At 36.2% G+C, this 16,127-nt stretch overlaps 1 protein-coding gene across 1 annotated transcript; it reads left to right on the forward strand.

Annotated features, from left to right (window-relative positions):
- The first annotated feature begins 12,952 nt into the window (after positions 1-12,952).
- LOC132605351 (trypsin inhibitor 1-like) lies at positions 12,953-13,828 on the forward strand. The gene is made up of 3 exons (XM_060318525.1): positions 12,953-13,098; positions 13,365-13,403; positions 13,490-13,828. Exons 1-3 carry the CDS (start codon positions 13,053-13,055, stop codon positions 13,690-13,692), a joined length of 288 nt encoding a protein of 95 aa, XP_060174508.1. The 5' UTR covers positions 12,953-13,052; the 3' UTR covers positions 13,693-13,828.
- Positions 13,829-16,127: the final 2,299 nt, after the last annotated feature.

Here is a 16,127-nt window from a genome sequence, read left to right on the forward strand (position 1 = left end):
ACAAAGAAATCAAAGACAAGTATACTTGTGTCGAAAAATGTGAGGGAAGGAAATAAAGAAAGTTGTAGTAAGAACTCGAAGATGTTGCGAACTAAGAAGTTAGGTGAATTCGGATCATAAGTCACCATAAGCGCAACTGGACTGCGAAGGATAATAATTGGCAAAGAAACATTACGTACATATATTTTTGGGTAAATATTTGGAATGAAAGATTAAAAAGGATAGTGACAAAGACATAAAGAAACAGGGGGTGAAGAAAGGAGAACACCAAAAACCGATGGATATTTATAGCATGATAAGCGAGACTGCAATACTGTGGGTCCGGTAAGAGCAAGGGACAGCCTGTGGCCATATTGGATCATCAAGTGAAGATTACATACCAAAAATGTGGCTACTGTTAAGGTATTGTGGCTTTTGTTAAGGTATTGTGGCGGAATGATAACTGGGAAGAAATGACCTGGGAAGCTGAAGAAGAGATGAAGAATAAGTACCCTCACTTGTTTCCTATGCCTACAGGTAATCTAAATTCCTTATTTGATTATATTGATTGGTGATTGAATTATATGTGATGACTATAAAAGAGAACCTCCCCGAAATGCTTGTAAGACCCTATAAGACTAGTTTAACATTCGAGGACGAATGTTCTAAAGGGGGGAGGATGTTATATCCCGTATTTTGCACATTCGGATATTTTGAGATAATTGCGACAAGTTAAAGACAAGGATATATTTTGATCTTGTTTGGTATATAAGTTGGTTATAAAAAAAATGATGTGGAAATATTAAGAAAGGCAAAGGGCAAATTTGAAATTTGGAAAATAAATCTTCATGAAGTGCAAAACAAAAACAAAAAATTAGGCTTGATAAAAAATGGGTCAAGTGGCCGACTATGTGGGATGGGCCTTGACCCATATGGGAGCTTAATATTAATACCCAAAAGATGACTAAGTCATCATATTATCACCTCCACTTAGAAGGCTCAAGAAATTTGGAGAAGGAGAAAAACAAGGGGCCATATTCGGCCATAGCAAGAAAAATTGGAGCCTCCAAATTTGATCCAAAAAAAATATTTTCTTCTAGTATTCCCACTAATTCAAAGGTCCTCTTTAACGTGGTATAATTGTTGGGGCAAGAAAACCTCTCTTTGTTGCAAGTCCATAATTCTAGCCAAGTAAGAAGACAAGTGGAAAAGGTAAGGTTTAATCCTCTTTTTATATGTTATGGATGGTTGTGTATGTTGTTGTATGTGGAAATGAAGGAAATTCATGAAATTTGGTGTGTTGGTGTTTGGCCGTGTATATGCCATGTGTGGTCGTGTATGTGTTGATTGTGTAGATATGATGAATTGGTTTTATTTAGTATTTTGATTATAGTGTTGTGGATTCTATGATGTAAAATGAGGATTTAATGGTTGGAGATGAAGTTGTAATCGTTTGCGGATTATGGAAGAAGTTAATGTGATATTAGTATGGTTCCTTATAATTATAAGAATAGAGTTGCTAATGTGTAGGTTGTAAATATAATTCATGTATTTGAAAGTGAGGCATGTGTTTGGAAGATTGTAAGTTGGGTTGTTGTAATTGAATTCGAAAGAAGGAAATGTGTTGTTATTGTTCTTGTTGAATTTGGAAGGTTTCGGGTGAATTGCTTAAAGTGTTCTTGAATCATGTACGAAGGATTTCGGATTGACATTTGAATGTGGAATCATTGGTGTTAGCTTGAATATATGCGATTAAATTGAATATAAATGAAATGTCGTTGACTTGTGTGACAAGAGTTGTTAATGTTAGAATATATTTTGGGATTGATCGTTGAAGTTGTTAGTATGATTGTTGGCAATGTTGTTGATAATTTGGCCGAGTTGAATTCTCGGATTGTTGAATGTTGATAAATTGGCCGAGTTAGATTCTCGGGGATGGTGCAGTTACAGGGGAAATGCTGCCGAAATTTCGGCAGGTTATAAGTGAACTCATTTGAAGAATTAAGACAAGCACATGATAATGAGCCTAATGATCGTGTCAATCTTCTTGAATGTAGACTAGCGATAGCGAGCTTGGACAATTAAGCGTAGCTAATTGGACGTGGGACAGGTATTTAAGGCTTACCCTTTCTTTCTTTTGGCATGATCTTTATGAAATAAGCAGATGACGTATATGTATGGCTTCAAAAAGATTCCTATTCTTAGAGCCACTAGGATGACAAACGTTCTTGACTTCCATAAGCTGTTTCATATGATTCTGATACGTATCTATGATGTCCGAAGATCTATTTGATATGTTTCCGAATGGCAATCGAAAGATAAGTGGTATGACTAATGTCTTGATTTTCAAATGCTAGTACGTTTGATTATTCCATTGAGTCTTTGATACATTTTGATACGTACATATGGTTCCAAAAGCTCTATCTGATTTGATCCATAACGATATCCGAAAGGTTTCTAATATGATTGTTGCTTTGATTTTCCAAAAATGGCTTCTCAAAATGTTCATAGAAGGTTCTGTACTTCAAACGTTCATAACTTTCTTATACTAAACCGGATTGACCCGAAACTTGTTTCTGAGCCTTCAGGTGTCGGTAAGTATACTTATCTATCGAGTCTTGATTTATATGCATATGCTTTCTCACTATTCTGCTCGTGCATGTGTTATTACCTCTTTCGCCGAGTCCCGGGCCGGTATATATCGTGCGCATGGTTCGCCGGGTCCCTTGCTTGAGGGCCGGGTGCCATATATGTATTCTGGAGTATGATGTGTTACGGTGTTATGATGTGTTCATGGTTCGCCGAACCATATATGTGTATATGTATATTTTGATCTTATGATGTGATATTATGATGTGTGACGGAGATTACGGAGCAAACCTTCTGGAGTATGATGTGTGTGGCGCCAAAGGCAGGGTGGCGCCACGTTCCCCGGGTCCCGGAAGGGGCCGGATACCGTTCCTGGCATGCATGATTCGTGTTTCCAGTAAGTTATTTTTATTATTCTGCATATCGTTTGTATTGTCTGTACTATCCTTCTGCACGTTCCGCAGCAAAATAATATGTTATATATGGATCGGGCTGTACGTTCCTCGGCACTAATATGTTATATATGAATCGGGCCGTACGTTCCTCGGCACTAATATGTTATATATGGATCGGGCCGTACGTTCCTCGGCACTATTATGTTACATATGAATCAGTTGTATGTATCTGTATATGATGACATACGATGTTGGCACGCATGGTCTGTGTTTGGAAAGTAAGCATTTTGGCACTCTGGATGATCTACCTATTTTTCTGTACTTCTCTTGACATATGGCATCGGTATACACGATTTGCATTCTGAAAAATAAACATTTTGGTATTCTGAAAATGTACTTACTTTTGTACTGCTTGTTTCGATTATGGTTCTGTTTTCTGTATTCCATGCCTTACATACTCAGTATATTTTTCGTACTGACCCCTCTTTCTTCGGGGGCTGCGTTTCATGCCGCGCAGGTACAGCCAGATGAGTTGAAGCCATTATAGAGGATGTTCCAGCGGCGTTGGCAAGCTCCATTTGCTCCTGGAGTGCTGCCGAGTCAGAGTATATGTGCTATGATTTCTGATTAGTGTTAGAGACTTTGCAGACAGAGTCGTGGGTATAGAATGTCAGTTTTGTGAGCGGCTCCATCAGCCGATATGTCATTTTGTGTTATGTGATAAATTCTACATGATTTCAGATTTTGTTTGATTTGGGAATAACGATGAAAAAGAATATTTCTGAAAGTTGTACTATGTATTTCATCTTTATTTGTTTTAAAAGTCTAAGAAGTTTATGTGTGCACTAAGGGTCTGAGGGTTCGCTCGGCCCTAAGTAAGGGTCGGGTGCCCATCACACCCTAGGGAAATTAGGGTGTGACATTTACATTATTTTATTCTATATTGTTCTCTTGTTTTAATATTTTATATTCTTAGTTTGAGCTTATTTTACAACAAAGTAACTATATAAGTAGTGCATTATTAAGGGAACTGCAAATTACAAACTGAACAAATAACTGGAAATGGAGGAAATACATAACATACAAAATCTAACTCAAAACATAATTGGAAATTATGACGAACGTTATAGTACTTGATATGTATGAAAATATCACAATTACTTAATTACCTATGACTCAGTACACCTTAGCTTATCCACTAGCTAACTAGTTATTCGGAGTCAGGTAGACAGGTACTATTAAAATGTTAATATGGGTCCTATGAAATTGAAACGATGCTTAAATTTAGAGTCCGGAGCCTAAAGGGTATAAAAATACACGGTCTTTACTAAAAGGGTATGACAAAAAATTAATATACCAAAAGGGGTATATCGTGGATCAGCCCACGATATACCCCAAAAAAACAATTCGGTGTCAGACTTCTAATCAACGGAAAAAAAAAATTATTGTATAACGTGGACTGATCCACGTTATACAATATTAATTGTATAACGTGGATCAGTCCACGTTATACAATTAATATTTTTTTCCAGCGTTTTACAATTAATATTTTTTTCTCAGCGTTTTACAAATACTTGGTAAGACGTTGCCTAAATTTAAATCATATTCGGTTATGTTTTTAATTAAAAAAATTATTGATTTTTTTAATTTTTAAATCATGATTAACTCATAAAAACATAAAAACCAATAAGCAACAACAACTACTGATTTCTGTCGGGGCAGCGATTCTTTTTATGACCTGTTTGCTTGCACGTACTACACTTCATTCCTCCTTCTAGTTGTAGTCCGCGCTCTTGAACCCGAAATAAGTTTTGTTTGAAAAAACTTAGTGTTTGACACTAAGGTTATTTTAGTCAACTTTATATGTCGAACATCACGTGGGCAGCGTATGTTCCAAAATATGCTCTCTTCTCTCTCCTCTTAAACTATAACGTTATCTTACCGTTAAGGACGTCTCTTCCACGCGCCGGCTCGATGGACCCACCGGACGACGCCAGTCCGGCGCGTCTGGAAGGGAAAAAGCCTACTGCTACACAGACAACTCCCTTCACTGAATCATTTGAAGATAAAAATTCCTATGCTGCTACTATTCAACACTGTTCAGGCTCCGCCCCTACTCGTATGGTACAACAAAAAGAAATCCCTAAGGCTGCCCACTCAAACCACAATGGTGCTCCGGCAGTGCTGTTTCAAGTTGCCGACTACTATGGCGTCATGGCTACTGGGTGCAAACTCACAATTGTTGGTAGATTTCTCAAACCTAGACCTCAAATAGATCTCTTACGCTCTAAATTCAAGGAATTGATCTCGGTTAAGGGGTCAATTACCATTGGGGTTTTTGATAACTATAATGTTTTCTTAGACTTCACCAACGAGACTGACTTTAACACAGTCTGGTATAGAAGGGTCATTGAAATTATGGGACAACAGATGTGGCTTCAAAAATGGTCCCCTCATTTCAAACCAGAGGAAGATATTCGTATTGCTCCTGTTTGGGTTCTGTTGCCCAAACTCCCGTACCATTTGCACTATTGGCACTACATTAAACAGATAGTTCAATCCATAGGTACTCCTCTTGAACTGGACAGTGCCACGAAAGGAAGGACTAGGCCTAGTATGGCCAAAATTAGGGTGGAAATTGATCTTCTTAAACCCCAACCTGAGGCCATTTATGTTGGTCTGATTCATGAAAATTCCCCTCAAATAGGATTTATGCAAAAGATTGAATATGAGGGGATACCAAAATACTGCAAGCACTGCAAAAAGCTTGGTCACAGAATGATAGAGTGCAGAACTTTGGAAAGAAAGAAAGCAGCTGAGGGGGAAGCAAAGAAAGATAAAGGTACTGAGAAAGATGGAAATAGCCACAAGAATGAGGAACAAACTAAGGATTCTGAACATATTAATGAAAATACCGAGACTCAAGGCATCACTATGGGAGAGAGATTTGGCAAACAGAAATCAAAGAAAAATAAGAGAAAGCTCCCTAAAAAGAAGCCCTTAGTTGTGTTTAAACCTGTGTTCTTTCAGCCAAAAGGAAAAAAGCCTCACAAAACCAATGATATGGTGAATGATACTGATAAGCCTCCTGATAAAGGGAGAAAAGTTCAGAGTGATCAACCCATAGTCCTTAACTCTGAAGAGAAAGATCATTTTCAACATAATAAGGTTAATGATCAAGACAAGGAGAAGAATATCCAAGCCTCCTCTCAAGTTATAGGGATTGGGCAGCATATCTCTCAAATAGATGAAGGTGAAAACAGCATACCAAAAAACAATGAAAATACCTCTACTTGGGAGGAAGTTCAAGAATCCAGCAATATTCACAGCAACCTGCAGGATCACAACATGCCTCACAGTGCTTCCCCGTCTAATTACTCTGACAAGCAGGAAGGAATCTGTGAAAGCCTACCACCTGAAACTAGTGTTTTGCCTGATATTAACTTGGTGGTGGAACTTGTTCCTCACAAGCAGCAGGAGGAAATTACCAAGAAGAAACATGAAGACAGCCAACAGGAGCAAGAGGTTACTTCTCCTAAGACTGTGGAAATCCAGCATCAGAAGCAAATTCTGAACACAAACAACACTCAGCAAAATCCTCAAAAACAGACCCCAACTACTGCCACCAAGAGGTTGGATCCTGAGGAAAAGAAGAAAAACAAGAGCCATAAGGGGCAAAAACAAAATATAGAAATCTCCTCTCCTGATGGAAAGATTGTCACAGCTTGGTCACCAATACAGAATCCAAATGATTCTAATGAAGTTAAAGAGGATGATGAAGGTGTCTTCACGGTCAAAAAAGGTAAAAACAGAAACAAAAAGGTTGGAAACTCTGAACAAAAATATCCTTCCAATGCTGGAAGGAAAACAAAAAATCATTAGCTTGTTTTTTATGGTCAGGGCCATTTTTTGGAATATCAGAGGGGTCAAATCCAAAAAGTCCATCCACATGCTAAAAAAACTCATTCACATTCATAAAATTGAGATTGTTGTTATCCTGGAACCTTTTGTAAGCATTAACAAAATTGATGCCTATATGAAGTACCTTGGATTTCAATACAGTATCAACAACTTAAACGGCAAGATCTGGTTCTTCTGGAATAGCAACTACCATACCTCCATCATATCCAACACTGATCAACAAATCACCATCAAAATGTCTCATAGTGTTTCTGGAAAACACTTCTTTATTACTTCTATTTATGCTAAGTGTACTGCTGCAGAAAGAAAAGATCTTTGGCTCGATTTGGAGAATGTCTACCTACAGGTTAATGGACCTTGGTGTTTAGGTGGTGATTTTAATGTCATCCTTAACCCTTCGGAAAAACTTGGTGGCAAACCTCATAGAATGTTTAAGAGCTTAGATTTTAGTAGTTGTATGGATAATTGCGAACTCACCGATATTGGTTTTATGGCACCAAACTTCACCTGGTGCAACAATAGAAGACATGTGAAAAGAATCTAGAAAAGGCTTGATAGAGTGTTCATCAATGACTCTTGGGGTCAACTATTCCACAACAACACTGTTAGACATCTGCCTAGGACTGGATCTGATCACAGACCTCTTCTAATCAACTGTCACAATACCTATAAAAATGGTATCAAATACTTCAAGTTCTTGGATTTTAGGACGTAGCAGCCTAATTTCTATCAGTTAGTGGAGGAAACTTGGAATGTTCGGATTTTCGGTAACCCTATGTGGATACTCCAGCAAAAACTCAAAATCCTCAGCAAGAAACTCAGTCAATGGTCCAAGGATGTTATTGGTAATGTGTATGACGAAGTCAATATGTGGGAGACCAAGATGCATGATCTAGAAAACCTGGACAGCTCTATTAATACTGAACAAACTAGAGAAGACCTCAACAAAGGTAATGTTGAATACATTAGATGGCTGGATATGCAAGACAAGCTTCTAAAGCAGAAAGCCCACATAAAATGGACCGAAGAAGGGGATAGAAATAGTAAATACTTTCACTGTTTGATCAGGGACAGAAGAAGGAGACTACAACTTCACAGGATTAAAAACAGTAATGGCAACTGGGTACAAGGTGATGAGGGCATCTCAAGGGCTGCTATACATCATTTTGAACACATGTTCAATCTCAACCACAACTTCACTGATCATGACATTCTCAATGTGATCCCTACCTGTATCAATAATGATGAGAATGAAGCCCTCATTGCTATCCCTGATATGGAAGAGATCCGAAATGTTGTTTTCAATATGAGCCTTTCTAGTGCTGCTGGTCCAGATGGCTATAATGGGAATTTCTTTCATAAATGCTGGACTATCATTCAAGAGGACATTAAAAACATGGTCCACGATTTCTTCAAAGGAAGGAACTTAACTAAGTTCTATTCCCATACCTGTCTAATCTTGATTCCCAAGGTTGATTCTCCTACTAACTTTGGTGATCTTAGACCAATTAGTCTAAGTAACTTCACTGCCAAAATTATTTCTAAGATTTTGTCCATTAGGTTGAATCCGCTACTAGATAAGCTCATTTCAGAAAACCAGTCTGGTTTTGTCAAAGGCAGACTTATCACTGAAAATGTTCTTCTAGCTCAAGAATTAGCCCAAGGAGTGTCTCAAACTAATCAGGGGGGTAACATGATCATCAAGTTAGATATGGCTAAAGTTTATGACAGAATGTCATGGGATTTCCTACTTGTAGTGATGAGCAAATTTGGTTTCTCTGACAGCTGGACTACTATTATCAGAAGACTTATATCCGATGTGTGGTATTCTACTATCATTAATGGTGAGCGAAAAGGTTTTTTCACCTCCTCTCAAGGATTGAAGCAAGGAGACCCTTTATCTCCATCATTATTTATCATTGTTGCCGAGGTGCTCTCAAGATTGCTCAATAGCTTACAGCACAATGATAGATTTGTTCCTTTCAGCATGAACCCCAATGGTCCAATCATTAATCATCTTGCATATGCTGATGATATTGTTATCTTCACTGCTGGCAACAACAGATCTATCAAACTTATTCTGAAACAAATCAACAGGTATGAAAGAGCTTCTGGGCAAAAGATCAATACTGATAAGAGTTTTTTCATTACTGCACCCAATACTTGTGCTAACAGAATCAATAGGATGAGAAGAACAACTGGCTTCATGAATAAAGATTTTCCTTTTAGCTATTTGGGCTGTCCTATTTATGTTGGAAGAAAAAAAGGTTTCTATTTTGATAACATGCTCTCCAAAATTATTAAAAAACTCGATGGTTGGCAAAGCAAGATGCTTTCTTTTGGTGGGAGAATTGTCCTCATAAAGAGTGTTCTGCAGGCAGTCCCAACTTACACTCTTTTGGCAATTAAACCTCCTAAAGGCATTATCAAGCTGATGGAAAAGCATTTTTGTAACTTCTTTTGGGGTGCCAAAGAAGAAAAAAATAAATACCATTGGTGTTCATGGGAGAACCTATGCTATCCAAAAGATGAAAGTGGTATTGGAATGAGGAGAATGCAGGATATCACCGATACATTCATCCTTAAAAGATGGTGGAGGCTGAGAACCCAATCCACACTATGGGGCACTTTCCTTAAATCCAAATATTGTAGAAGATCACATCCGGTTGGAAAAGTGGCAATCTCAAAAGATTCACATGGCTGGAAAAGTTTGATGAGAATCAAGGACAAAGCAGAACCACATATGATCTGGAAAATCCAAAAAGGGGACTCCAGCTTCTGGTGGGACAACTGGTCAGGTATGGGTGCACTCGCAAAAATTCTGCCAGGACCAGGTAAATCTGCTAAACTTAATGTGAACTCTTTTATTCTAAATGGTGAGTGGAACATCAACAAGCTTAACAACACACTTCCACCTCACATTACTCAATATGTTAGCAATGTTTATATTGGTGATAATAGCAAATCTGATTATCCAGTTTGGAATTTGACCGAGAATGGTCAATTTTCTAATCAGTCTGCATGGAATATGTTAAGAGTCAAGAGTAACAAAAATCATTTTATCCGAAATGTTTGGCATAAAAACCTGGCCTTTAAGGTCTCCTTCAACTCTTGGAGACTGCTAAGGAACAAGCTACCTTTTAGTGATACTGTCGGAAGATTTGCCTCTAATCTAAGATTCGATTGTTCTTGTTGCAGGATAGCCAAGAACGAAACAAGTCACCATGCGTTTGTCACTAGTGAAACTGCTCACAGGCTATGGAATAACCTTGGCAGACCACTAGGTATTCAGCACTCTGATGCACCTGTCTCTTCTATTTTCAGGAAATGGTGGGAAGCAAAATCAGAGAACAAAGTGCACAAGATGATCCTACAAATCACGCCAACCATTATTTGCTGAGAAATATGGAAGCAGAGCAGTGCTTGTAGATACGGGACGCAGAAAAAGTTCAATTTCACCAGGATGGAACAACAATGTCTTTGGAGTCTTAAACATGCTATCAATAGTCTGGCACCTTGCCTGGACTTGGACAGACAGTGGCCTCAACTATGCCAGATGATTGAACTCCTTAGACCTTCACATATAATTACTCGAGTCCTATGGCAAAAACCTTGTCAAGGAACCATCAAAGTAAATATTGACGGTAGCTATAATCCCTCAAATGGTAAAGCTGGAATTGGAGGTATTGTAAGAGACTCAAATGAGAATCTCATAATGGCCTTCTCCATAGCTATACAGTGCAACAGTAACAATACTGTCGAAGCCCTTGCTGCTGAGTTTGGTGGGAAATGGTGTACACTGCAAGGATACAATAATTTCTCAATCGAACTTGACTCTCAAGTGATTACTAACATGCTCAAAGCAAAGGTCACCGACAACCTCAAGCTGAAGATGATCATCGATAGAACCATCAAAGTGCTAGGGAACAACAATGTCACTTTCCTCCACAACTTTAGAGAAGGAAATCAAGTTGCAGACTCTTTGGCCAAACTTGCTGCTAACATGAACCACTACAAGATGTTTTTCTCAGTTGATCAACTCCCTAATGCCTCCAAGGGACTTTTTCAATTAGACAAATGGCCAATGCCAAGTCTTAGGACTAGGTTTCATAAATCTAACTTTAGAGTTAGTTGAATATATAGTCTCTTTTGCTAATTAAGGAGGACTATGTCACCTGGGCATACCTCACTTTTTTGGGGTGAATTAATCACCAGTTGTAATGTTATATTGAGGTATGGTCGAGCCCTCCTCCTTTCATATCAATACAACACTACCCTACTCCACAGGGTAAGCTTTATAAAAAAAAAAAATATGTCGAAAAAATTAGTCAGCTTTATTTTCAAAAATTGAAACCACAGAAGTGAAATTGACATTCACAGCTACATTACCCTGAGATTTTTACGTTGAAATCTATTGCGTATCATCATCTTATAAGTACATAAAACTGAAAATTTCAGGCCAATTTGGGGGAAAATTGAAATTGAATGGGATAAAAGGTATTTTTTTCAAAAATCGGCTCGGCCATGGCGGTTTGTCTGCGTAGATCTCGAAAAAATACGCAAGTTAAAAAAAAAGGCATAAAACGGACGTCTGAGCGCAAAGTTATGACCATCTAAAGTTTGACCACTTTACAACTAGTTTTCAAACAAAACTTACTTCGGGCACCTTTTCAACCCCTAAAATGACGATCCGAACGTCTACATATCCTTGATGTATTGAGCCTACATTATTGTACGCAGAAAAAAATATCAGGTTCTATATAAAATATTGACGTTTCAGAGTCTTGACACACGACTAATCGTTGGTCAAAGTATGGAAAAATCACTAAGTTTTTTCAAACAAAACTTACTTCGGGCACCTTTTCAACCCCTAAAATGACTATCGGAACGTCTACGTATCCTTGATGTATTGGGCCTACATTATTGTACGCAGAAAAAAAATTAGGTTCTAGATAAAATATTGACGTTTCGGAGTCTTGACACACGACTAATCGTTGGTCAAAGTATGGAAAAAACACTTCGGGCATTTTGGTTCCGGACAGTCATTAATTGTAAAACGCTGGGAAAAAAATATTAATAGTATAACGTGGACTGATCCACATTATACAATATAAATTGTATAACGTGGATCAGTCCACGTTATACAAAAAATTATTGTATAACGTGGACTGATCCACGTTATACAATAATTTATTTTTTGTTGTTGCTTTTCGTTGATTAGAAGTCTGACACCGAAAAAAAAAATTGGGGTATATCGTGGGCTGATCCACGATATATCCCTTTTGGTATATTAATTTTTTGTCATACCCTTTTGGTAAAGACCGTGTATTTTTATACCCTTTAGGCTCCGGACCAAACTTGTACTATATAACGTGTTAAAGAAAAATTGTGCTACTAGAATTAATTTGCACGATTAGGGCCACTTCTTTTGTTTTTGTATTTTGGTTTTTGGACTTTTAGGTTGATAATCAAAGTTCAGACTTGAAAACCAATTAGAAAAATGTGCCATGTCTTTTTTCAAATATTCCCCCACACATAGTGCTCCTTCTATAGTTTGAACAAAAAAACAAAAAATCATGCTAAATCACTCAAAAAAAAAAAAAAATTGTACTATAATTTCTAGTGTTATTCGATGAACATTTGCTTGAAACGTCTTAGCTAAATAATGACACGAAACAAGCCTACCAGAATTCGCTATTTAAATTTGGAATTCTATAACACTAGAGGCTTTTTACAATTTCTACTGATATACACATTTTAAAGAGATAACATTACACTCTTAGCAAACGCTAAATTTAATACAAACATACTTTCATGATTAAACCTTCATCTTGAAGTTAATATCATTTATATGGATCATTTGCTGATACCGTGTTTTTCTCTTCTAAATCGATCTACAAGGAATATTGTAAAACATTCAACGATCATACAATTTTTTTAGTGAAGCCGTACTGCAAGATAAATTTATACAAAAAGTCAACAACTAAAAGAAATTAATTAACAGCCTATAGTCGGCAATTCGTCGAACTTATCTTCAACATTATATTATTGTGCTATGGTTGCTTAGAGAAACGGGCATTTCATGTGAGCCACTAACTCTCCTATAAATATCCACATAAACGAAATGAATTTAACTATTCAAAACAAGGAAATTTAGATAAAAAGACTATGGAGAAATTAACTCTCGTGGTTGCTTTCTTGCTTCTTTCATCAAGTTAGCCCTTATTCCTCTCATTAATTCCCATATTTATTTTTATACCTTCACTTTTAAAAAAGGCGAATTTCCGATGGGACCTGTCAAAACGGAAATTGACTCGTCGCAAAACTTTTGCGACGAACTTTCATTTAGAAATCCCATATTTTAACGATGTTCTGACGGGAATGCCAATTGGATATTCGCGTCTTTTTAGTCGCATTTTTTTCACATTTTTGTCTACTTATTCAAACAAAACTAATTAATGTAAATTATTCTGTGAACAGTCTTTATTCAACCTCTCACGGCTCAGTCGAGTTGCCCAGGTTTGGTTTTTACCATAGTACTAGATTACCTAATTGTTTGTGCATAATGTTTCTTATTGTTTTCATTTTATATGTATAAAGCATAGGGGTCAAGAAAGGAGCATGGCCGGAACTTCTTGGAGTACCAGCAAAGTTTGCTAGGGAAATAATTCAGAAGGAAAATCGGAGACTAACTAATGTTCCAAATGTACTAAATGGTTCTCCCGTGACGAAAGATTTAAGATGTAATCGAGTTCGTCTTTTTGTTAATGTGCTTGACTTTGTTGTACAAACTCCCCGAGTTGGTTAGGGGAAAAAATTTACTCACATCGAGCGTTCAAATACGTCTACTAATAGCCCCCAAGATAATAAATTGGAGCCGTATGGTTATTGCTCCATGCATGTAATCTACTGTTTGGTGATAAATAAGTGTGGCTTTTGTATTATATCATCTCCTTCGCTTTTTAAGATGTATCATTGCATCCTTTTATTTTGTTTTATTCTATTATAGTATCTAGGCTTTTAAGATGTACTATGACACTTCAACAAAAAGACGAAATAAATTACATGTATCGCGACCCACCCACCACCCAAGGCTGTCAAGATTTGCATGAAGGGGCGAAGGTGCCTAGATATGGATTCGATCGAACTCTTATACTTAATTTGTTAAGATAGTGTATTTATGCAAAATTTTATTAAATATATACACATAGGAGCATTAGATTTAAAACTCAATTTTTAATACTAGAAGTTATCGTTCTAAAATCCAAAACTCATAAAATTGAAATTTTGGTTTCTTCTCTATTAATTGCATGCGAAATAATCCAACAAGCCTAGCCTAATCAAAAGTGGCGGCTTCCTTGAGAAGGTGATCAAGATGAAGATTTGAAGTATTTGGTAAAATTAATTGTTAAAGTTGCTTCCGTGAAGGGCTCGTCAGTTAGGAAGAATGGAGGTCGAAGGTCCTCCTCACCGACAATGGCAACCATAGGGAAAATCATAACTAACAGAGCTAAAAGAAAATTAGCTCTTTAACTGCAAATACATTTCGTGGACAAACAAGCTCAAGGTTATTTGAAGTTCTCAATAGTGCATCCATATATTTTAACTGTGCTTGTTTTATTATCTTAAAGTTCTTCAGTTAATAGATTGAAAGAGAACATAATCCCTACAAGTTGCACTTTGATTGAGAACTTTTTTTTTTTGCTTTGATTATGATTTAACAATGGAAACCTATTGGTAGAAATTTCATAACTGAAGTGCATTGAAAACTTTTTCGTCCTTTCCAATTTGAGAGATTTGGGAGGAAATGGAAGGATTCTTGTTTGGCTATGAAGAGGAGAGAGGGGAAAGAGAGTCAACTTTTAATCAGAATTAAGGGAAAAAAATGAGTTAAACTTAAAAGAAGGCTTAATACATCGACGACCCCTCAAATTTGTCAGCAAATTTCATTTAGACACGCGAATTACGGTTTGTTTCAAATTGAGCACATCAACGCACAAAAGTTTTTTTTAAAATTTGAATCAAGAGTGTCTAATAGGGAGATTTTATCAGATGTCCGGATGCTCTTTTGAAATTTGAACCGAGAGTGTCTAATAGGGAGATTTTATCAGATGTCCGGATGCTCAATTGAAACAAGTCGTAGTTCGATCGAGTGTCTAGATGTCAATTTTAAGGGGTTGTCGATGCATTAATTAAGGGCCTGTTTGGAAAGCCACCAGATATTTGGAATTGGGTGTTATTGAGTGTAATTACACAGTTTGACCTGTTTGTTTGACCAAGTATTACTTGGTTAGGTGAGAATTGAGTGTAATTCAGAGGGTGTAATTACACTCACCAATTCTCAAGGAGGGGCTGAGAATTAGATGTAATTACACCCTGTAATTATAGGGTTCCTTTTCAGTAATTTCTTTTCTTTTTTAGTTCATTTTTATTTCTATTATTTAATTTCATTTTTATTTTCACTTTTTAATTATTTTTATTTTTAAAATATATTATTCTTTTTATATTATTTATCTTTCATTTTCTTTCTTCTCATTCCCAACATTTACTTCTTGCGGTTCCACGTAACTGCTCATATTTTTTTTTTTTTATTCTTTTAGCATAATTGTGTTATTATTCTAATTTTTTAAACTACACCTCTTAATATTAGAAAGAATGAATCATTAACAAACTTGACATATAATGAGTGATGTTATTAAAATAGAATTTCGTTGTGAATGAGGTTATCGACTTATATTTTCCCTTTCTTTTGAATTATAGTTACTCAAGTTACGCTAGGATTTACTTATGTTACGTTGGAATTTGACATAAGAGGATTATGCTAAACTTTTTCTTTTGAATTTTGAATTTAGGTTATATTTTCGATTTTAATTTTTTGCTTTAGTATTATTGACTTGTTATTTCACATTCCATGCTGTTTATTTTTACTTACAGTTGATAAATTTTTTTTTTTTTTGTGGGCAACCATTTGAATAATGTTATGGCATTATATTTATAAATATTAATCTTTTTTGTCAAACATCCAATCCATGATGTTCTCACAAAAAAGCCTGTTTTTAATTTTTATAATTAATTAAAATTAAAATATTATTAATTTGAAAAAAAAATATATCAATTATCTTTACAATATTAGTTACAAATATATGATTATTAATTAATATATTTTCAAGAAACAATGTGTTGTTAAATGCCTAACTTAATATCATTTATAAAGGCCCATATTTTTTAATTTTTAATTTTTAA

The sequence above is a fragment of the Lycium barbarum genome, chromosome 8, assembly GCF_019175385.1.
Source record: "Lycium barbarum isolate Lr01 chromosome 8, ASM1917538v2, whole genome shotgun sequence".
NCBI lineage: Eukaryota > Viridiplantae > Streptophyta > Magnoliopsida > Solanales > Solanaceae > Lycium > Lycium barbarum.

Excerpts from the sequence above, each read along its gene's own strand:
- LOC132605351 (XM_060318525.1), top strand. The coding sequence starts at position 13,053 with ATGGAGAAATTAACTCTCGTGGTTGCTTTCTTGCTTCTTTCATCAA. Across the intron at positions 13,099-13,364 it reads TTTCTTGCTTCTTTCATCAA|TCTTTATTCAACCTCTCACG; the intron begins GTTAGCCCTTAT and ends TTCTGTGAACAG. Across the intron at positions 13,404-13,489 it reads GGCTCAGTCGAGTTGCCCAG|GGGTCAAGAAAGGAGCATGG; the intron begins GTTTGGTTTTTA and ends TATAAAGCATAG.